General features: G+C 55.7%; 1 protein-coding gene across 4 annotated transcripts in view; it reads right to left on the bottom strand.

Annotated features, from left to right (window-relative positions):
* The window catches only part of NRG2 (neuregulin 2), a 159580-nt gene extending 142636 nt beyond the window's left edge, over positions 1-16944 (bottom strand). For 3 of the 4 annotated variants that reach the window (XM_071443071.1, XM_071443069.1, XM_071443070.1), the window contains exon 1: positions 16202-16944. In XM_071443071.1, the coding sequence (XP_071299172.1) occupies positions 16202-16625 (424 nt within the window). In that variant the 5' untranslated portion in view covers positions 16626-16944. The remainder of the gene's footprint in view (positions 1-16201) is intronic. The other variant, XM_071443068.1, reaches the window with a different exon arrangement.
* Positions 16945-21865: the final 4921 nt, after the last annotated feature.

Here is a 21865-nt window from a genome sequence, read left to right as displayed (position 1 = left end):
ACTCTGGAAGGACAAGGACACAGCCATTGGGATGCAGATGTGTGACTCTGGAAGGACACAGCCATTGGGATGCAGCCCTCAACACACCCAGATCTGGCCTGAAGGTCCCCTGGGATGCACCAGCATGTGGGGAAGCCTGGGAGGACTGACAGGGGGCAGCAAGAGTGGAGCAGAGCAGAGGAGCTCAGGCTAGGTCTGCCTGTCAGGAGACTGCAGAGATGAGGGTGCTCTGCAGTGCTCAGACCTGAACTGAGGCTTTGACTCCTTCCCTCCACATACCAGGTGGCACAGGGGAATCTCACTGGGGCATTTGCTATAACGAGTTCAGCTCCAGCAGTTACAGCTAAGGTGAGCTTTTTTTTCACCTCAGGTGCCTGAGGTGAGCTAAAACCTCAGGCAACTGCCTAACCCTTGTGTAATTGAGCCAGAGAACTGGTGGTAACTTTTCAGGCCCTCGTGCTGCTGCTCTGGATCTCGCAGGCACGGCCGCTCCACTGACAGCGTCCCAGGCTCCCCGGAGCGTCTGTCGTCTTATTAGCACAGCCTCCACTTGGGATTTATTCTCCATCCAGAATTTAAGCTGAATTTATGTATTAACTAAAGACTATTAATGCCAAAAATAAGTGGAATGCCACTTGCTCAGCAACACGGGCCTTACGAGGAGCCACGTGGCACAGCCAACCCACCCAATCGCAACGCCAGGGAGGCTTTTTATAGACACCCACGGCTGATGGAGTGCAAGCTCTGCTCTGCAAGCATCTGATTGCAGGGGGAGGGGAGGGAAAGATCCCCACATCCATGGGCAGGAGGCACGGTTCCCTTGCCTCTGGTGGCTGGGGAAGGAGCCAGGTAGAACTAGAAAAGGTTTGGGAACGGGTTGTGGCAAAGCTGCCTCATTTCCCTGCCATGAACACCCGCGCACGCTGCAGGCAGCTCCTGACACACAGAACACGCTGCTGGGTGCCTCAGCGCAGCATCTCAGCATCAAGGGGCCTCCACTTCCCCCCAGCAAGACTGCTCAGGGGAGAAAAAAGGTCACCCGACACTCTACAGCTCCAGCTGATGGTGGCTTCTGTTCCCCGGCTTGCCCCAGGGTATTTTTGCCTTTGAGCACGTCTCACCCTGAAGCACAGAGCTGTCTCAGCTCCCAGCAGAGTGACACTGATGAGACTCTGAAGGCTTCTCCAAGGACTCTGATCTCCTCTGAGAGGGATGCAAAGCCAAAGCAGCAGCCACAGTGCTACATCTGCCATCAGCCCCAGGGAGCTCACACTGCAGCAGCCGAGGCACAGCAGGGTCAGGGGCAGGGGAGGGCAGCCCCACGCACTGAGACACCACAGCCATGGCATGGCCTCTCCCCTGCCACTCCTCCCTCTCCAGCTCCTCTCTGAGCCATCCTGCACCTTTTGCCAAGCCAGACTCAGCTGTGAGTGTGGGATGGCCGTGGCCAGTGTGGGTTTGCTGGTCTGGCAGCTCTGCAAAGCACATCCAGTGTGCTGGGCTGGGAGGGGCTGCTCTGGCCACAGCACAGCCCTGGGCACACACAGCCTGGGGCCCAGGGCTTGGGCCAAAGGAACACCTGGGGAAACAGTTCACAGGTCAGCAGGGCACAGCCCTGTGCACAATCCTCCTGGGGCAGCAGCTGCTCACAGAGCTCTGAGCAGCAGCTTTAGGCTGGCCCAGGAGCCCCAGGCTGGGCTCTTGGCCTCCTCTGTCCTGCTTGTCCCAGGACATGGTGCATGGGCAGAAGCATCACTGTGCTTGCAATCCCACCATGAGTGGAATCACAGAATTGCTGCAATTGGAAAAGAGCTCCAAGATCAGAAAGTTCAACCCTTAACCCAGAGCCACCGAGTTCACCACTAAACCACGTCCCCAAGTGCCACACCTACACATTTTTTCAACATTTCCAATGATGATGACTCCACCACTGTCCTGAGCAGCCTTTTTCATTGCTTGACCATCCTTTCAGTGAAAAAAATTCCCCAATATCCAATTTAAACCTCCTATGGCACACCTTAAACCGCTTGTTACCTGGGAGAAGAGACAACCCCCACCCCCCCCAGCTCCACCCCTCCTTTCAGGGATTTGCAGAGAGCAGGAAGGTCCTCCCTGAGCCTCCTTTTCTCCTGGCTGAGCCCCCACAGCTCACCCAGCTGCTTTTGGAAAAGGAAAGAAGGAGCTTTCCAGGAACTTGCGGGAAATATCCTCAAAAAATAGGTCTAAATGGAAAAAAAGGTCATTGAAACACCTTCACATTCTCAAACAGGGTGCAGACTCAAGAGATCACTGCAGAAAAAGGCACTGAAGCCATCCTTCAAAACACGTTAGGGTTTTCTTCACTCAGCTGCAATTATCATTCTGAAAGCTGAGGATGTACGATGGAAAAGAGTGTGTGTGGGCGGGAGAGAAGGGGGAAAAGAGAAAGACAACAGCAGCATGGAAGGAAATTCAACACTGCCAAATGAAAGCCACCGTGACAGGCAGAATTTACTTCCTTGCAGAAGGGTTTCCCGTGTCACCCGTTACAGAGAGAAGGAAAAAAAAAACCACATTATTTTGAAGAATATAATCCATGAAAATAAGAATTCAAGGAGGAGGGTTCCCCTCAGGTGCAGCAGCTAGAGGATGACCCCCCCTTTCTGCTGTTCCCCCACTCTCCAGCAGAAGATGGGTTCAGCCCAGCATAAAACTGCTCCAGATAAAATCCTGTTCCCAGCCTCACTTGCTGCCAGGTGTGTGCCTGCTACAGCAAACACCTCCAAACCTCCAGGCCCCACTGCTGGGCTGTGGAGCTTATCAGGCTCCACACTGATCTGATAACTGTCCTGGGAGCAACACACACCTGGTACAACTTCGTTTTTAGCAGGAGATGCCCAGTGCGTGGTCATCCCACACAGGCACTGCCCACTCCCCTGACCACCCATCCCTCCTCCAGCCTGGCACCAGGTGTGCCATGCCTGGGCTGTGCCATGCCCGGGCTGTGCCATGCCTGGGCTGTGCCATGCCTGGGCTGTTCCATGGCACCAGGTGTGCCATGCCCAGGCTGTGCCATGCCTGGAGCTGTGCCATGCCTGGGCTGTGCCATGTCTGGAGCTGTCCAAGGCACCAGGCTTTGCCCCTGGTGACAGCAGAGCTGGCAGGGTGGGACATGGCTGGCCCTGCTCCTCACACCCCCAGCCCACAGGAGAGCTCCAGTTCCAGCTCTGCCCACGCTGCTGGGATGTCTGGAAAGGCCCTGGACTGACCCACTGCATCCTGGAATGAAGAATGAGACACCTTGGGCTCTGCAGCCTCCTTGGGCTGCAATCAGAGCCTGGGCAGGGCTCAGCTGTGCTGTGCTCCAGGTCAGGTTTAATTTCACCCCACAAGTGAAGCACCAGGGGCTGGATTGCCTGCCCAGGGGCTGGTCCTGCTCTCCTGGCTCTGGGACACAGCCTGAGGGGTGGGAAATTCCCTGAAAGCCCAATGCTGGGAAAGGACTCTGAGTTACAGAGGAGATGATGGGAAAAGGAACTCATCCATGCACCCCCTCCCAGCAGGTTCACACGAGGCTTTCAGTAAATCTTGTGCAACATAAGGAAACATCCCAGCTGGAGAGCAGCTCTACCCACGAGGCCTCAGCATCCCTCTTGCCACAAGGAAGGCCCACAAGGCCTGCAGCCATCTGTGCAGGGGCAGGGACTGAGTGACCTCTCCCTAAGGTGCCACTGTAAGGACCCAGCACATCCCTCTGGCTGGCCAGGAGTGCCAGGACCCCTGCCAGGGGGCTCAGAAGCCCAAAACACCTGTGGGTTTGATTATGACCTCTGGAGCAATTTGCCAACCTTAGATGAAGATCAGCAAGCCACAGAAATTTAGGTAGAATAATAGTGAAGTTATCACAGGGTGAAAAATAGATTTTTTGGGGTTTTTAGGATGGGGGTTCAGGAGGCAAGATGGAGGGATCTGGGCATGTCCAGCCTTTCTCCTTCTTCTTCTTGGCCTCCATCTTCTGCTGTGATGGTGGCACTTTTATATTGGTTTAGAGTAGAAGCTCACTGTCTAACATAGGTGATAGGTATTGGAAAGGAGTTGTAAATATTGTACATGTGGTTTTTAGTATAAAGACATAACCCTGCCTTGGGGGCAGGCAGAGTGCCTGGAACTGTCCTGCTGGACAAACCTCAGCAGGGTAGGAGAAATAATTTTATAGATAAGGAACAATAAACAACCTTGAGACTGAGAAATTAAGAGCTCTGACTCCTTCTTCAAGCACCAGGCTGGGAAAAGAGACTTTTAACAACCTCGGGGTCACTCTGACAAGCAAGAGATCCCAACATGCCACCCTACACAGAGCACACACAGCACCCAGAGCAGAGGAGAGCACCAGGCCCCTGTGCCCAGCTCAGAGCTGCCCGGCACCAGGGCTTGAGGAGCCACCTCCAGCCCCAGGAGCTGCTGCTGGCAGCAGCCAACATTCAGCATGGACAAGAGGCAGGTGTCAGCATCAGCCAGTGAGGGAAAACCACAGCCACCACCCCAGCAGGAAGGCTTCAAAAGGTCACAGCTTCCCAGTGCACCTTCCAGTGGGCCCTTCTGAAGCCAGAACCTTCTTCATGTATTTATGGTTTGGGAGTTACCAGCTCCTCTCCCGGATACTTTAACACCTAAATATGACATTTGCTGGTCTCATTGCCTGTCATACTTCACCACAGGAAGGCATTTCCTCTCCTTGCTCAAAGAAACATCCAGAGCCTCCTTCCTGCAGTGATTTTATCCCTGTTACCTGTCTGGCTGCAGTGACATCATGTGTGTTCTTGGCACACTCAGCTCTTTTCCCCACAGGTGTATCTCACTGCAGGCAGGATTCCCTCTGCTTCCTCACACCTGTGCTGCCCTGGTGTGACAGCTCAGGGCTCCCTGCCCCTGCCCTGACGCCACAGAGCAGGAGGGGATCCAGCCTGCAGTGCCTGGGAAGGAAGGGGAGGCCTGGAGCCGTCTGCAGCCCAGGCAGGAGGGATTTGCTGGCTCAGCACAGGCAGACAGTGCTCTTGTCTGTGCTCTCCCTGGGCAGAGCCTGCTGAAGAAAACCCTACCTGGATGGCTTTGGATCACCTGTGTGAAAAATGCATGTATTTTATGATTGGCATTTCGCAAATATTCAAATGAATATTATATGTGTTGTGTTAGAAAGTAATGCTGTATTAATTCTCTTAAGGACTGTGTTAAATATAGTTTTAGGTTATAAAAATTGTTAAAATAGAAACGATGCTATGTAGGATACTTTTTTAAAGATAGGACTTGCAGTGAGATAGCAGCCACAGGACACCTGAATCTTTCAGAGAAAAAGAATTTATTGCCCTCTTATCAGAAGAAATGAACTTCTTCCCACCTCCAAGGCACTGTCAGGATTCAGAGGAAGAAGCTGACGATGACCAGACAGAATCTTGTATTTGAATGGAAATTATGCATCATGGATGAGGTGTATGAATATGCAACAGGCTGTTGCTTTTAAGGGTTAATCCTCTGTTAACGTGGGTCCTTTTTCAGGCTCGTGCTGCCCAGAAAAAGGTACCCGGACATCTGTAACTCTTTGTATTTGTTGTCTCATCTTGTCCTAATTCAAATTGTCCAAATTATTATTATTCTAATTGTATTACTATTTTTATAACCCTTTTATTACTATTAAACTTTTACAATTTTAAAAACAAGTGATTGGCGTTTTTCACACCTGCCAAGTGTCACTGACACGTGGCACCCCACAGGACTGGGAAATGAGTCCTGCTGGCACCTCTGAGGGTCCTTTCAAGCCACAAAACACACCCCTGATGTCTCAGCTCTGTGCAGCAACTATGGAAGTCCTCAGGCATCAGCAGAGCAGCCTGCCTCACCACAGAGAGCACCACAGAGCTGCTCAGCCCTCCAGCAGCCTGGGAAATCCTCTCTGCACACCATCACACAGCATCGAGTGCCCTCGGGGATCCCTGCTTGCCATGGGTACTCCCAGCTTGTGCTGAGCACCAGGAAAGCAGCCTGGCTGCCAGAAGCCTGCATGTCACCAGCAATGGACTGACAGAAATCGTCTCCTCACACGTCACAGCTTCCCCACACAGATGGAGAGTGCTGCTGCAGATCAGAGGCAGGGCTGGGCACCACCAGTTTCTGTCCTTGTGGATCCAACACCTCTGCTGGGAGCTGAGCTTGGCTGGGAAACGAGGTGTCCACCCAGGAGAGACAGCACTCTGCAGCTCCTGGCTTCTCTTGGCACTCTGTGTGTGCATGCAGAGTGTGTGCATCACCCATTCCAGCAGCAACACTCTCAGCCCTGCTGATGGGCAAGCATCAAATGAGTGCTCCACACCCCAATGCTGCCCTGACTGATGATGCTTTGCAGGTCTCTTGCAGGCCCTTTTCAGGAACAAGGGGAGCCCTCCAACCCCAAACACCAACTCAGATGCCCCAAGAGCACAGAGAGCCCCTCCAGGTTCTGCTTCCTTCATAGCCAGGTCTGCCAGCCCCCAGGGCAGCAGCTGGCAGAGGGACAGCCCTGTACCCTGGGCAATGGATGGGGATGAGGTGCATCAGAGATCAGTGCTGGAGGGAGGGGAGGGGTTTGTTTCCATTTCTGGTGATTTCTGGTGCTGACACACTGTTGGAAGCCCAGCACACCACCAGTTTCTGCCTGCTCCTAGAAGAGCATGCAAAGCAGCTTCCCTCCTGCTTGTCAGGCAGGGAATCACAGTGTGGGGATGCTGAGAAGCTTTCCTGTGATCAGTGGCACAGATGGGACCTGAACCGAGTCTCCAAGCACATTCTGCTTGCCTGCCTTGCTTCCCTCCAGAGCACAAAGCCACCCAAAGAGCCCTGGCTGCAGTGAGTGTGGGCAGCCCCTGCCCTGAGAGCAGCCCCCACCCAGAACATCCCCACGCTGGAATGGGCCACAAAGCTCCTTCTCATGGTCTGGGTGATGGAGATCAGAGGAGTTACTGGTCACAGCACACCTCTCCTGGGGCTAACACCCAGCACTGTCTCAGCACGGGCTCACCCAGCCTCAGCCAGTGCAGCCCATCCCTTCTGGCACCAAGGTGTTTGGGGAGCTGCAGAATCAGCAGCTGCACCCCAACCCTGTTGTACATGCAGGCATGGCCTCAGAGACCCCCCAGTCCTTCCCCTCAGTGCCCCACAGCACCCTGCAGTGAGGCTCTGGGTGCAAGAGGACCTTTGGGTGACCCCCTGCCTGCTGCCTCCCATCAGCACCCCAGTTCTTGTAAGTACAGAAAAAAATCCTAATTCCCATCCAAACCATCCTACATCTACTGCTATATCCTACCCCATGTTCAAAACCCTCAAGGCCCTCTCCCGAATCTCAGCTGCATCTGAGCCTCCCAAATCCACCAGAATACCTGACCCCTACTAGGTTTTCCCATTCTTCCCTGTAATCCTACTTGGGCATCATCTGGCCTGTGGGTTCTGCAGCATTTGCCAGAAATTGCAGCTGCTGTTGTGCCTGAATGTCCAAGGAAGAATGACAGCCACCCCACAAACCACCAGCCATCCAGCCTCTTGTGTCCCCCACACCAGGAGAACCAGCTGAAATCGCCAACCTGGGCAGAAAGTGCCAGAGAAGAGCAACCCTGGTGTACCCCAGACCTCCACCCCAACTGCAGCCCCATTGACTGACACCAAGGCATCTTCTGGGAGCTCTCAGGGTCAGGGCAGCATTGGGGTGTGGAACCCTCATTTGATGCTTGCCCATCAGCAGGGCTGAGAGTGCTGCTGCTGGAATGGGTGATGCACACACTCTGCATGCACTCACAGAGTGCCAAGAGAAGCCAGGAGCTGCAGGAAGGACCTGGCAGGGAAACTCCTCCAGCTCCTTCTTGCTGCCTCAGCTCTGCATATTCGGGGATGTATCTGTGGGATTCAGGCTCTCCAGTGCTGTAAGAAAGGGTCTCCAGGTCTCCTCAAAGCTGTCCATGCCAGGTCCCCCAAGGACAGAAATTCCTGCTTCATTCCAGCCTAGGCAGGCAGTGAGTGTCCCATCACCCCATGAGAGGAGTCCCTGAGGTTCTCCAGATCCCACCAGCTCAGGCAGGCAGTGAGTGTCCCATCACCCCATGAGAGGAGCCCCTGAGGTTCCCCAGATCCCCCCACAGAGTCCAGGGCTGGGGCAGAGCCAGCCTGGCAGCCAGGATGGGGAGACAGATCCTTCTCCCAGCAGAGACCCAGGGAGAAGGTGGCTGAGACCCCACTGGCAGAGGATCTTCCCAGGGATGCTGGTGGCTTCAGCGGGACTCCCAGCACGGGCCAGCCTGGCTGCAGGCTGAGAGCAGCCATGGGGAGAGCCCAGCACGTTCACACTCCTTTTCTCCTCTGCACCACGACACATGGAAGGGCAGCTGAGGAAGAGTGGAGAGGTGGGAGGGGAACACCCAAAGGCTGAGGAGCACTCCCTCCTCCCCTTGCTGTCACTACCATCCCATGGACCCCTGTGGAAGATCTGACCCCAAGCAAGGCATCCTGCCCTGTGGCTCATGCTCTCTGTCACACTGCCAGGGCTAATGAGCGTTTTGCTAATCACACACCCACACAGCTCTGTGTGATGGCAAAGGCCACGTCCCAGTGCCTGGGGCTGGCAGTAGAGGCTGTGCCTGGTGCTGATGTCCCCTTGCTTTGTCCCAGGCTGCCCACCCGAGCAGCAGGAGCAGGGTCCGGCGGGGACAGGCTCCGGCCAGGGCAGCAGCCAGGGCTCCTGCATCGCTGCCAACCTTGAGGCAGCCCAGAGAGCAGACCTAATTCCAGTCCCTACCCTCCTGCCAAGCCATCTGCCTGCCCTGAGACCACCGAGAGGCTCCTGAGCAGCGTTTGGTCATTACCGAGCCATTAGAGAGAGTGGAGGAGCAGTGATTGATGATAATGAATGCAAATACCTGCCTTCCGACCCCACACTGGCAGGACCTGGCTAGCTCTGCCACTAAGTAGTACAGTGTGTCCTTCCACAGGCTCTGCAAAGCATTCCCATCCTCCTCAGCCTTTCCACAAGCCATCAGGCACAGCACTGCCCATCTAGACCTGCCCTAGAAAACCATCACATCCAAGATCTGCTTTCCATCAGCCCCGAGGCTCTGCTCTCACCTGCAGATCCTACAGGCTCATTTCCAGCACCTGAGCCCACTGGGAAGGCTTTCCCAGAGTTCTCACCTTCATCAGGAGGGGGAAGGACAGTTCCCTCATGTCAGGACAGGGAGACAGAGGGGGGCAGCACGGTGGGAGCCGAGTGCTCTGTCACAAGCGTGGCACATCCCTACTCATCAGGCACGCGTGTCCCATCGCAGAGAGGAGCTGTGCCCAGAGACAACAGCAGCCAGCTCTGCCCCAGGAGGTCACCAAAGATGAGGTGTTATTCCTGCAAAACCAGAACACATGCTACAGCCTGCAAGGATGAACTCAGTTGCCCTCCTGAGGCCAGCAAACAGTGACAGGAATCCAGGGAAGGAAGGCACTGTCCTGCTGCAGGCAATGGGTGTGGGGCACGTGGGGGGACCAGAGAGAGCCACTGTGGCCACCACTGCAACAAAGAGAATGCAAGGACTGTCCAGGCCAGGAAGAGTTGCTGTGGACAGAGAAACCTTGTCCCTGAGCTACAGCATTCAAGATGGAAATCATGTGCTCCCCTCTAGGACCAATCTTCTGGGGTACCTTATATTTTCCATCCTCCAGACTGGTCAGGGTCTTATCCAGGGCAGAGCTGGACCATGGGGATTCAACAAGAGCAGTTTTTACTGGCCCTTCAGCCCAGCCCTTGCAGCACACAGCCCAGCCCCAAGCTGCAGCAGCCAAGCTCTGGGAGCACGGTCATTCAGCAGAGAAAGAGCAGCACGGTGATTCATCTTCCTTTTGATCTCTAGCCTACCCTTGCAGGCTCAGTACTCTATCCCCAGAATTTTGGGCAGTTGGCAGACCTCTCCTGAGGTCTGAGTGCTGAGAGGTGCTGGGGTTCCACTGCTGCACACCCAATCCAGCAGGCAAGCAGGTGCCTGGCTGCCAAAGTTTCCAGGGAGATGAGCTTCCTCCAGAGCCTCCCCTCGCTGCACACATCCACTGAGCCCCTGCCGAGGACAGGACAGGCATCCTCTGCCATCTGTGACGGGGTTCACAGGGGTCTGAGGATGAGGGAGGAGATGAGGATCTGACTCCATGTTTCAGAAGGCTTGATTTATTATTTTATGATATATATTATATTAAAACTATACTAAAAGAATAGAAGAAAGGATTTCATCAGAAGGCTGGCTAAGAATAGAAAAAAAAGAATGATAAAGGCTTGTGGCTTGGACAGAGAGTCTGAGCCAGCTGACTGTGATTGGCCATTAATTAGAAACAACCACATGAGACTAATTACAGATTTACCTGTTGCATTCCACAGCAGCAGATAATCATTGTTTACATTTTGTTCTTGAGGCTTCTCAGGAGGAAAAATCCTAAGGAAAGGATTTTTAATAAAAGATGTCTGTGACAGCCATCTGCACCGGACAGAGCAGCTCAGAGCACAGAGAAACCTCACTGGGTTTGTGGGGCACCGCCTTCGCCTTCAAACGGCCCTTTGGGCACCACGGGGCGCTCCAGCACTTGGGGAGGGGGGATCTCGCATCCTGGCAGCCTCCTCTGAGCAGCAGAGAGAGGCAGGGTGTGCTGACAGCCCTGCTGCCCCCAGCCCAGCTCCCGGCAGTGCTGGCCGGGCTCGCACCGGGCACGGAGCGGGCACGGGAGCACCAACAGGAGCTGCCAGACAGCCCCGGAGCTCCCGGCTCAGCGGAGGCTCTTCCTCACCTCCCAGCACTTTGTCACCAGGCTCCTCTGCAGTGACAATTCCTCAGACGACCAGAGTCGCCCACGGGCTCGCAGCCTCCCAAAGCCGCTGCCCCCACCATCGGTCTCCCGGAGCCGCTCCTGGCCGAGCGCATCACTCAGCTCCGTGTTTCTCCCTGCATCTGCACCCTCACCTGCCCTGGGCCAGCACAGCTGACCTGCAGCAACCCAGGTGCTGTGCCAGGGCCGGCCCAGCTCTCATTTCCACTCAGCAGCGTCACACATTGACTCAGGAGGGGAATGGAGATGAGGCGGCTCCAGCAGCAGCATGCAGTGCCCCAAACCTGGCAAAGGAGCAGCTGCTCTGCATAGGAGCCGTGTCACATGCACCCCCTCCAGTCTGCTGGGAGAGGCACCCTCAGCCCAGCAGCACGGCACCAAAACCCATCCCTTGTGGCACTTTGCAGCAGATTTTGGGGTGTGCCAGTTTCTGGAAGGCTCCAGGCCCTGGTGCCCATGGTGCATCTCACACAGCCCAAACGAAGCAGGGAGCTCAGCTGTGGCAGAGCATGGCTCCCTTTTTGCCTGGGGATGCAGTTTATTGCCTCTGTGCTCCCAAGCATGCACCAGTTTCTGATCCAGATCCAAACCCAAGTCAAGGTGTCGCCTGTGATTTAGAAAGGGCGTTCTGCCTCAGGGCCCATCTCTAAGGGCTGTCAGCTGGTGGAGCACAAAGAGCCACCAAGCAGCAGCTGGGGCCTGGGCTGGGCACGGAGCAGCCCCAGATAGAGAAATCAGCACTGCTGGGATCACTCAGGAGCTGTTTTAGTCTCATCTTACTCATGGAGATCCTTGGGGAGATGCTTTATTTAGTCAAACATTTCTGAAAGGGGGACTGAGAAGCTAGCCAGGCTTTGCTCCACACATGGCACATGTCTGGGAGGGGAAAAATTCTCTAGTGTCAGGCACCACTGAAGTCACTTGGACCTGCAGCTTTGGCAGAGCAAAGTTCCAGTTGCCAGTTCCTGGATGGCTCATCTGGGAGACAAGGAGCTGACCTGGCCACGAGGACCCAGCCACCCCAGGTCCACTCCAGACCAAATCCTGTGTGAGAGGATTTAAGAGAGCACCCAGAACTGTGCCATCCTTGTGAGAGGTCACAGCTGTCTGCAGCACAGTGACCATTCCCCATCTGCAGAAACTCAAGGCAAGAAGGAAGCAAGTTTTTGCTCTTCTGCAAACCCAAAGAAGTGTGATTTTCTGAAGGTGGTGAGAAACAGCTTCAGACTGCTCTAATTAGCAAGGTGGTGTGTGAGATAATCCAGCTTTACTGCTCTGTGCTCCACAGCTGTCCTGGGATGAAGGCAGAGTACCATCACCAGCGGCTGGAGCCCACCCACACCCCTCCCCTGTGCCTGCCTGGCTTCCAATGATCTGCAGGATAGTGAAGAGGGATATTTTTGCATGAGCTGCTGGTCCAAAGTTGCCAGTGCTATTTCAGGCAGCAACACCTACACTGTAATCCAGAGGGCTGTATTTTCCAGCGGGCACTTCAAAATCCAGCCTCCCTCCTCCCCTCACAGGGCAGCTCTAACCAACCTGGCTCCAGGATAAACAGCTCCCAGCATTATGTGGCCACTGAGGCCAATGCCACAGCCCCAGCACATTCCTGATTCCCACTGGGACAAAGACACCTTCGGACTGGAAATAAAATAAAATGAATACCTCATCTCACAAGAAGTACCAGCTACAACAACAGGTCCTCTGCCTGCAAATCCTCCCAGGGATCTGCCACCACCAGATTACCTGCCCAGGCTAAGCTAGCTAATCCTACAGGCGAGTGGCAGAGCTCATCCTGGAGCTCAGCAGCGTTTTCGGTGAGGTGCTTCAGGAGACATACAAGCTGTAATTAAAGCTACTTTGCAACTCGCTGCATATGGAGGCAGGGAGATATTTGTTCCTCTGGGAAAGCAGAGAGCCTGGACAGGTTAAATCCCCACTCTCCTGTGCGCAAAATATCTGCACATCAATGTTTCACAGAGGTAGAGGGGACTCATGCAGAGTGGGAAGCAGATGCTGACACAAGGTACCCCTAAAGGCCAGGAGGACGAGGGCCACAAGCCCCTTTCTGGATTCAGATCAGGAGTTGTTCCAGTGGGGATAATGCCACCAGCTCCTTCACCAGTGAGAGCCAGCACTGTGTCTTGCACCTATTTCCTCCTCCTTGTGTGTGTAGGCACAAAGGAGATATGAGACCATCCAAAATTAAGGAGCTAGAAGATACAAAGGAAAGAGACAGGAGGAGAAGCAATAACAGGAATCGTTATATAACAGCATGAAAAAAAAAACCAATAATACTTCCAGTGCAAAAGAGGTTTCAAGATGGACAAGTGGGTGGTGAGACCTGCAGGATGCCAGGCCCCAGGACCAGCTGCTCCCTGTGTGCCAGAGGGATGAAAACCATGGCTGGGCAGAGCTGCAGAGCCTGCACCTCTCTGGGGTTTGCAGGTGGGGAAGCTCCAGCCTTCAGAACCTGCCCAGCAGTGAGATGGCCAAAGTGAGAATCCCCTCCCTGGATTCCTGCTCAGGGGGCACACAAGAAGCAGCTCAACTCAGACCCCACACACACCAGGCACACAGACTGGCATTCCTGTTCTGTCCCCCACACCCCAGGCCATCCTTCTCTCACCTCAGTCCTCCTGCCTCTGCTCAGAGAGGGTCTGGGTCCCGTGCAGAGTCTCAGCACCCACTTTCTCTCCTTTAAGTGAGAAGTGCAAACAGCAGAGGCTGCTCCTTGGAGAGGGACATGGATGCTCCCATCACAGGTCTAGTCCTGCATCGCATCCCAGACCTCGGCATGCAGCAAGAGCAGGAGACACACAGCATCTTAGCCAGTGAGAAGGGGATGAATCACTGGAAAACAGACCCAGGCACAGAGCCAGAGCAGGGAGAAGATGGTCCTGTGAGGCCTCCATCTTTGGGAGTGGGGAGATTGGAGTGATCAGAGCCACAGGGTCCTGCCTTCCCACACCAAAGTGACCCCAGCATCTGTGCCCCAGCTCTGTAACATCCCTCACACAGCTGCAGCCCAGCTGTCCCTCAGAGTGCTCCTCGTGCCTGGACATTCACCCCCTGCCAGCTCTGGAGTTCTCACCACCCCCATGAGCAGCAAGAATGGGAAATACCCCTGCACCCTTTTGGATCTCCCCTTCCAGCACAAACCACAGAGCAGGAAGGCAAACCGTGGGTTCCCAGTTCCCACACCTTTCCAGCAGCTCGGGTGCTACAAATCAGACTTTCCTGCCAGAAAAGTCACCTTCAGAAGTAACCTCCCAGCTGGACCAAGAGCATGAAGTGCTCAGGGAACCACCAGTTCAGCAAGCTGAGGCTCCCATTTCATCTTCATCACCAAACCAAACCACAGCTATGACATTTCCCAACCACCAGATTTTATTTTTCCTTTGGAATCTGCCATCGAGCTCTGCTGAGACGAGGCTCCCACCAGTGTCCCTCAGCCAGGGAGCCGAATCAGCCCGTCAGAGCCACACAGAAACAAAAGCATCAGCTCCAAGGAGGTGTCACGACAGAATGACAACCCCTAACTTGTTGTTACATCAGCCCACACGTTAACGCTTTGGGCCTGAGCCAGGATGCCACGGAGCAGCCTCCATTCCCCTTCAAGTCAAACCCTGCTGCTCAGAGATGCACAAGTTCAGAATCCTTTTTGATTTAAAAAAAAATAAAATAAAAACAATAAAAGCCACATACCTTTTGCTGTGTTTTCCCCTGAGAGCGAGACCACAGTCCTGAGAAATTCCCCCATTTACTTTCCTCTCTTCTCTGCCACAGCTCTTTCACTAAATCCTCTCTGTCCACGATGGCCCATATACAGATGCACATGAAATTAGTGTCTCCCAAATTAGTTTTCTTGCACACAGTCCTAGCCCATTTTCCTCAACAACATATTATGATATGCAAGGTTCCACCTTTCTCCCAGGAAACACAAGCTTCTAAATTTATCTTTTGGATAACTAAAAAAAGAGACAGGTCTGGCTTTCACAATGCAGGGTCAGCAGTCCCAAATGGCAGAGTATTTGCCCCAGAAACACCCAGTTAATTCCACAACAGCAACCACCATGGAGCAGTACACATATGGTCATTACAGAGCTAAGTATAACTTGACAAAGTACCTTGCTTTTAATGAGGCAAAAGGCCAATTAGCCTGATGAGGATGCAGTATACTGACATTGAATGGGGAGCCTGGATTCCCTGGAGCTACACCCTGTGTATCCTCGTAACACAGCAAGCACGAGGATTCCAAACCCCTGCTGAGGGTACGGCACTCAGAGCTCTCCGGGTTAACACCATCCTTCTCCAGATTTTGTGACACAGTATCCAGCATTCAGGCTGGATGAAGGGCCAGCCGTGCATTTTTGTCAGCTCCGATCCAAACCCTGGGAAAATGCAGGCATTGTCCTCGCCCGGTCCCCACCGCCCAGCCCTTCGCAGGTGTTCACCTGCCAGAGGACAGCAAGGAAAACCCAGGAACAAAAGCAGGGACGCTCCGGCGGGCACTTCCCGTTGAAGTCATTTCATAACCGCGTTTCCAGAGGTGCTGGAAGAACAGCACCAGCCACCGCACGAGAGCCGTGATCGGAGACACCGAATGCGCGGAACGAACAAAAGAAAAACCAACTTCCCCCCCGCGAGGCCGTTATTTTGGGAGACGCAAAACTTCCCGGCTCTTAGGGCACACCTGGAGCGCTGCCCCTGTCCCAGCCCCGCATCCCGGGCCCGGCCCCCTCCTCGGCAGCAGGGAACGCGCCCGGGGCGGGGGTCGCGGCCGGAGCCACGGGAGCCCCCGCAGGCCGGCGGCTCTCCCGGCAGGGCCAAAACAGCCGAGACCCCCGAGGGGAGAGGCACCGGGACCGCGCTCACACCGGGGGCTCCCGCGCGGCACCGCCGAGCGCCGGGCGGCCGCGGGCTGCGGGCACTCCCCGCACCGGGCCCGGGGCTGCGCTGCTGGCGCGGCGCCGGGCCGGGGCTGCGGGACCTTGAGCGGGGCGAGCGAGGAGCCCCGGGCCCGGGGGATGGGGGCAGCGCGGCTGCGGCGGCCGGGCCGCGCGGAGCGCATCGCATCGCATCGCATCGCATCGCATCGCATCGCATCGCATCGCATCGCATCGCATCGCATCTCCCCCGGTGCAGGCGCGGCTCCCGGGGCCCACCGGGGCTGAAGTGGGGGGGCGATCGCCGGGCACCTGTCCCCCGCAGGTCCGAGCGGTACGGACCTGTCGCCCCGCGGCTGCTCGGGACGCGGGCCAGCGCTCCCCGCCGCCGCTCCGCCATCGCCCCCCGCCGCCGCTCCGCCATCGCCCCCCGCCGCCCCCCGCCGCCGCGGCGCGGCCCGTACCGCAGTCGGCGCAGAGGATCCGCGCCACGTCCCGCTTGAGGTTCTTGGCGCTGGTGTCGAGCGGAGCGAAGGCGGTGCGGAAGACGAGCGGCTCCTCGGTGGGCTCCAGGAAGAAGATGTAGCGGTGGTTGCGCTTCACTTTGAAGCAGGGCGCCTTGGAGCCCACGTTGATGAGCTGCTCCCGCTGCAGCCCCCCGCTGTTGAGGGGCCACAGGTCGAGCACCTTGACCAGGACACCCCCGGCGGGCCCGGCGCCGCGGCTGTCATTGCCGCCGGCGGGGGGGCCCACGGACTGCACCTTGCCCTCCAGCACCACCGCCGCCGTGTACGCCTGGTCCTGCACCGACTTGAGGCTGGGCGAGTAGCAGGCGAGGGAGACGCCGAAGAGCAGCATGGAGAAGCCGGGCGCCGGGTCGCGCCTCATGCCGCCGGCTGCCGCTCGCTGCCCGCCGGCCCTGCGGCGGCGGCCGGGCTGCGGGGCCGGGCTGCGGGGCTGCGGCGCGGCGGGCGCGGCGGGGCGGAGCGGAGCGGCGCGACGCGGGGCGGCACGGCACGGCACGGCACGGCACGGCACGGCACGGCACGGCACGGCACGGCACGGCACCGGCACGGAGCGGCACGGCAGGGCACGGCACCGGCACGGCCTGGCGCGGCGCGGCCGCGGCACGGCACCGGCACAGACACGGGCACGGGCACTGGCGCGGAGCGGGGAGGAGGCGGGATGCTCCAAAGCCGCCCCTGCCCCCGGGATGCTGAGCCCGCACCCCCCCGGAAAGGTGATTCCCTGCCCGGGGACTCCCCCCCGGGGATGACCGCTGCGGCGGGGATCCCCGCGTCCCTGGGGGTCCTCGGCGATGGAGGCAGCCCGCGTTCCCTCCCCCCGGCCATGGAGCCGGCCCCTCGGCAGGCCCCCAGGCGTTCGCAGAACCCCCCTTTTCCCCGCAGAGCAAACCAAAGATGTGCTCGTTTGGGGGCGGCTGCAGGTGACACGGGGGTTCCGCGATGCGCAGGGCCCGCGAGCCGGGGATTCCTCTTTGCCCGATGGTTTTATGGAGCTGGGAGATTTGTGCCCGAGATTCCCTGCACACCTGAAGGAAAGGCATTAACATAGAGACAAACGGAACGCGCAGTGGCCGGCGAGACAAAGCCGCCTTTCATGCATGCCCTGTTCCGGCTGCCTCTCGTTAATAAACAAATGCTTTTCCCTGCAGTGGCTTCCAGGAGGAGTCGCTTTAAGCTCCAAAAGGTGCTTGTTTGGGTTTATTTTCGAGGCTGATCCTGAAGCATCTGCGCTCCCAAAGCCTCGCTTGCCCAGGCAGTGCGGGAGGGAGCTGAGATGCTCGGTTAGCAGCAGCAGGGGATTTTGTGGTGCTTGTTGTTGCACTGGATTCCGCGTTGAAGGGGAGCGGCCATAGTCCCATCCCACGGAGGTGACCTGGAGGCGGGAGGGCGATGGCTCTGGGCACAGACTGCAATGGCCCCAGAGCCTTTAGAGCTCCAGGGAAACCCCCCAGCGAACCTCAAGAGATGACAAGAGCTGGGTCTTTGAGCCCATCAATGAGAGCAAAGGAGCACAGATGGCAGGATCAGGATTTGCTTTCCATTTACCATAGCGCAGCCAGAGCCATCAGGAAAAACGGGAAGGGAGCAGAGCCGCCGTGCCCAGCCCAGCCCAGGCATGGGGCGCAGCCTCTCCGGTGTTTGCCCGGCTGGGGGCGGCAGGCAGCGCTGTCCCACCGCTGGCACACGAGGGCACAGCCCCCGCACACGCACCCGGGGCTCTGCAGCTCCTGCTGCCAGCCCGGAGCGCGGCTCTTCCCTCTCTGGGAGCGCTCTCAGAGCAGCGCTACCATTGCGGGGCCGTGGTGCGCCGGGAGCCCCGCAGCGCGCACACAGCAGGGCTCAGGGACCGTTTACTCCTTGCACACATTTCCCCTCGCTAAGCGTGATTTTCTGTGGATTTTTGGTCTCAGATGTTTCTGAAGGCTTTCTCGTTTCCCCTGATTGGTGACCGTGCCCAACTGCAGAGAAATGCAGGGGGAGGTAGAAGGGACCAGAAGTGTTTCCCACGGCAGAGGGAAGAGCAGTATTTCAAATTCAGGAAGCTGCTCGGAGGAGCAGGGAAACCACCTGACTTCTCTCATCTTTTGACATAAATCTCTGTGGAATTTCCCCTTTCCCTATCATTTTGCTCAGACAGCAACTGAGGCTCTGCCTGAAAAGGAAGGAGATACCCGATAGCATAACTTGATCTGGAGCTCGCCTGCTCTACCCTGCCCTCAGCAGAAAGGGCACTTTCATGCCCAGGCAGCTGAGTTGCTAATCCTTGTCTGGTTTGCAGGCTGAAATCCCAGCAAGACCACAGCAGTTCTCCCACTGAGAATTTCAGTGCAAGATAACTGTGAGGCCTCTGGGGTAATTTTGAAAAATGAGGGGGGTTTTTTTGTCTCTGAGGCATTTTGAAGTCCAGAACACTCAGCCTCAAAAAGGGGCACTGGTCACATCTTCTTTTAGCAGTATTTTTCCTGTTGTTCAGTCTAACTCTTGAGAAGTCACCTGGTTTTCATCACTTGAGACACTTGCTTTTCTCTTATCATTTCAGAAATGCTTTAGGACTAAATCCCTCTCCCCCCTTTATGCTGTTCTTCCCATATAAACGGAAAATCATTATTTTCTATAGGTCCTTGGGCATTTTGACATATGAAATAAATAAAGCAAGGTCCTTGGTGCAGTTACCAGAGCAACCTGAACACTGACTTCGAGAGAATGAAGCCTAAATAAACAATTTTAAAAATATTTTCCTTCAGTTGAGGGGAACTGTTGGCAGGGAACCCAGGAGATCTGTGGTCTGCTTTAAAGCCCATCTCTCCCCTCACTCCTTGCTGTGAAAACCCATCATATTTGCCATCCTGGCAGAGAGAAGGAGAATCTGAGCTCAGCCTGGATCCCACCCTGTCTGGAGGACCCCAGAGCTCAGCAGCACCATCAGAGGTTTTCATTCCTCAGGCAAGTGCTGTGGGGGCTGATTTTTCTTTTACCTCCTTTAATTTTGTTCCTGCAATTTCCCAGAGATGCCTGAATACAAAGCACCTCTCAGGTCTCTCTTGGCCTCTGCCAAGGGAGCTCCTGGCACAGAGCCCTGCCTGGTGCACAGGGCAGTGTCCCAGTGTCCCTCCCTTCCTCAGGCAGCCCTGCAGCTCTTCTGCAAGGACAGCTGTTGACCTCCAGCAGCACAGGCAGGCAGGCTGTCCTTCAGCATCCTCCACAGGTTGCAGATGCTCAGCCTCCTCTGTGAGAGTTGAAGGTGTGCTCCTGCAAACCCCACGTGGGGCTTTTGGTGTAAGGAGGAACAGAGCACAGAGTCACAGAACGTGCTGAGCTGGAAGGGGAGGCATTGACTCCAACACCTGGCTCTGCACAGGACATCCCAACAATCCCACCCTGTGCCTGAGAGCATTTCCAAAGGCTCCTGGAGCTCTGGCAGCCTCGGGGCTGTGCCCATTCCCTGGGCAGCCTGGGCAGTGCCAGCACCCTCTGGGGGAGGAACCTTTCCCTGCTATCCAGCCTAGGACAGGTCCAGCCATTCCCTGGTGTTTTCCAGCACGGGGCTGTGCTAAGCTCTGGCCCATTTCAGGCCAGCCTCAGAACCATGCATGCATTGCAAGGGTGCCCCCAGCTCCCCCAGCCCTTCCCAGCACCAGCTCTATCCTGGCTCCCTGCAGGTGTGAAGATAGCAAATACAGGAGACACTACCCATACCCCAGCCAAGGGAATGTTGCTTTTCCTCCCTATGGGACATTCCTTCCCTGCAACAATCAGGTGTCTCACAAAAGCCCCACAAATGCCAACAAAGCCATTGCAACCAGGTTATCCCATCCCCATGTATTCTCTGCCAGGATTTGGCTTGTTCAGTATGGGGATACCCATGGAGAGCATCACGTGGGGCAGGAGCCAGCCCTTCCCCAGCACACACCAGACTCCTGGCACCAGGGGGACACCACCACAGCCCCAGGTGAAATGAGAAAAGCAGGTGATAAATTATGAACACGGGAATTATGTGGAAAAAGCAAAGCCCAACACTCAGTCTGAGACTCCAACCTGGACATTGACCAACCACAGAATCAGAGAATGGCTCAGACTGGAAGAAACCTTAAAAATCATCTACATCTACATATCTCCTGCCTGTTAATGTCAACTTCCAGAGCAGGGTAAGGCAGAACTGAGGGTTGTAGCTGTAGGCACCAGTGCTGTCTCTCCCAGAAATGGACCATCCTGGCACAGAGGCCTGATCCAGCCTTCCCTCAGCTGGGAGAGCATTGACCCACTGTAATCCCATGAGATGCTCAACAGTCCAAAGAAAAGTTGAGAACATTTGCTGTAGGGAGAAAAAGCAAGACTTTATTATGATGAAACTCACCCCAAAACAATCCTTTTATCTCTTGGCACATGGTGATCAAAGGGAAACAATCAAGAGCAAGTGGTTTCCTCCACCTGGGAGAGAAGCTGTTAGGGTTCCCTCCAGCCCCTTTGTGACATATTCACCTAGGCAGCAGGAAGGAAAAAAAAATCTACTCATCCTTCAAGGAAATGTGTGCCTCTTTTATTTGCTGCCCTCCCCGAGAAACTCATTCACTCCTTGTCCACCCACACAAGCAGGAATGATGAATGAAAAACAAACCATAAACAATTCAGCCTTCCCTTTTTCCTCCCAGCCTTCCACTCAGATGTTCCAGCAGCCGGGTTTTGCCCGTGGATCATTCCTGTCGCGTGCCTTGGCTCGCACACTCGTTCCTTGGATACTGCCAGCTGCATCCAACACATCCACAGCAGCTCCAGCTCCTGCAGGGCATCTCTCAGGGTGGAGGAGCCTCTGCAGGGCACCACTGCCCAGAGCCAGAGGGTTCCTCTGGTGCTGCTGGCAGAGGTGGACGCTGGCTGATGATTATCCAGGCAGCTTTTCGTGTCCCCAGAAGGACAGCGGTGCCCAGGCGCTGAGATGTGTCACCAGAAAGGTGCCAGGGTGAAAAATGGCACCAGCGGGAGCAATGCTCCCCACAGGATGGTGCATCCCAGCCTGAGAGACCCCTCCATCCCAGAGATTCTCCCTGGACTGGATTTCACTGCCAGCCACTCGGATGTTTCACTCTCTCCCTTCTCTCCACACAACCTCCTTACACCCCCCTGTGTATCAAATAACAATTGCAGCCATACCAGGGCAGCAGGTATGTCTGTGCACTTCTGAATTCCCTTCATAGGCAAAGTCCCCTCCCACTTTTGCCTGTTTTGTGTATTTTTATGTAAAAATATGCTGAGTGGGTGTATGCCTTATTACATGTGTAGGAAACATGGGGAATGAGGACTTGAGGTACCATCACAACAGGAGAGAGGGACAAGGCTCTTTGGCTTTGCCCTTGATTTCCTGTTTAAATATAATTTGCCATTGTTAGACAAGAGACCCTCTCCAAATTACTTCTGAGATCCAGGAGACCATTTCTGCAGCAACAAGTCACTGCCTGTAGGCAGCCTGTGGCTGGAAAATGCCCTTGATATTACAGAAATGGTAACTTGTTTAATAGATCCAAATAAATAGGAAAGCCCAGGAGCTCAGGTGGCAGCATCTGAGCCCTGTACTGAGAGGTGCACAGACCTTAGGGCAAGGCTAAA

This window comes from Agelaius tricolor, unplaced genomic scaffold (assembly GCF_023055355.1).
Source record: "Agelaius tricolor isolate 1412-34295 unplaced genomic scaffold, bAgeTri1.0.p SCAF_18, whole genome shotgun sequence".
Classification (NCBI taxonomy): Eukaryota; Metazoa; Chordata; class Aves; order Passeriformes; family Icteridae; genus Agelaius; species Agelaius tricolor.
This window is presented reverse-complemented; position numbering and strand designations above follow the sequence as displayed.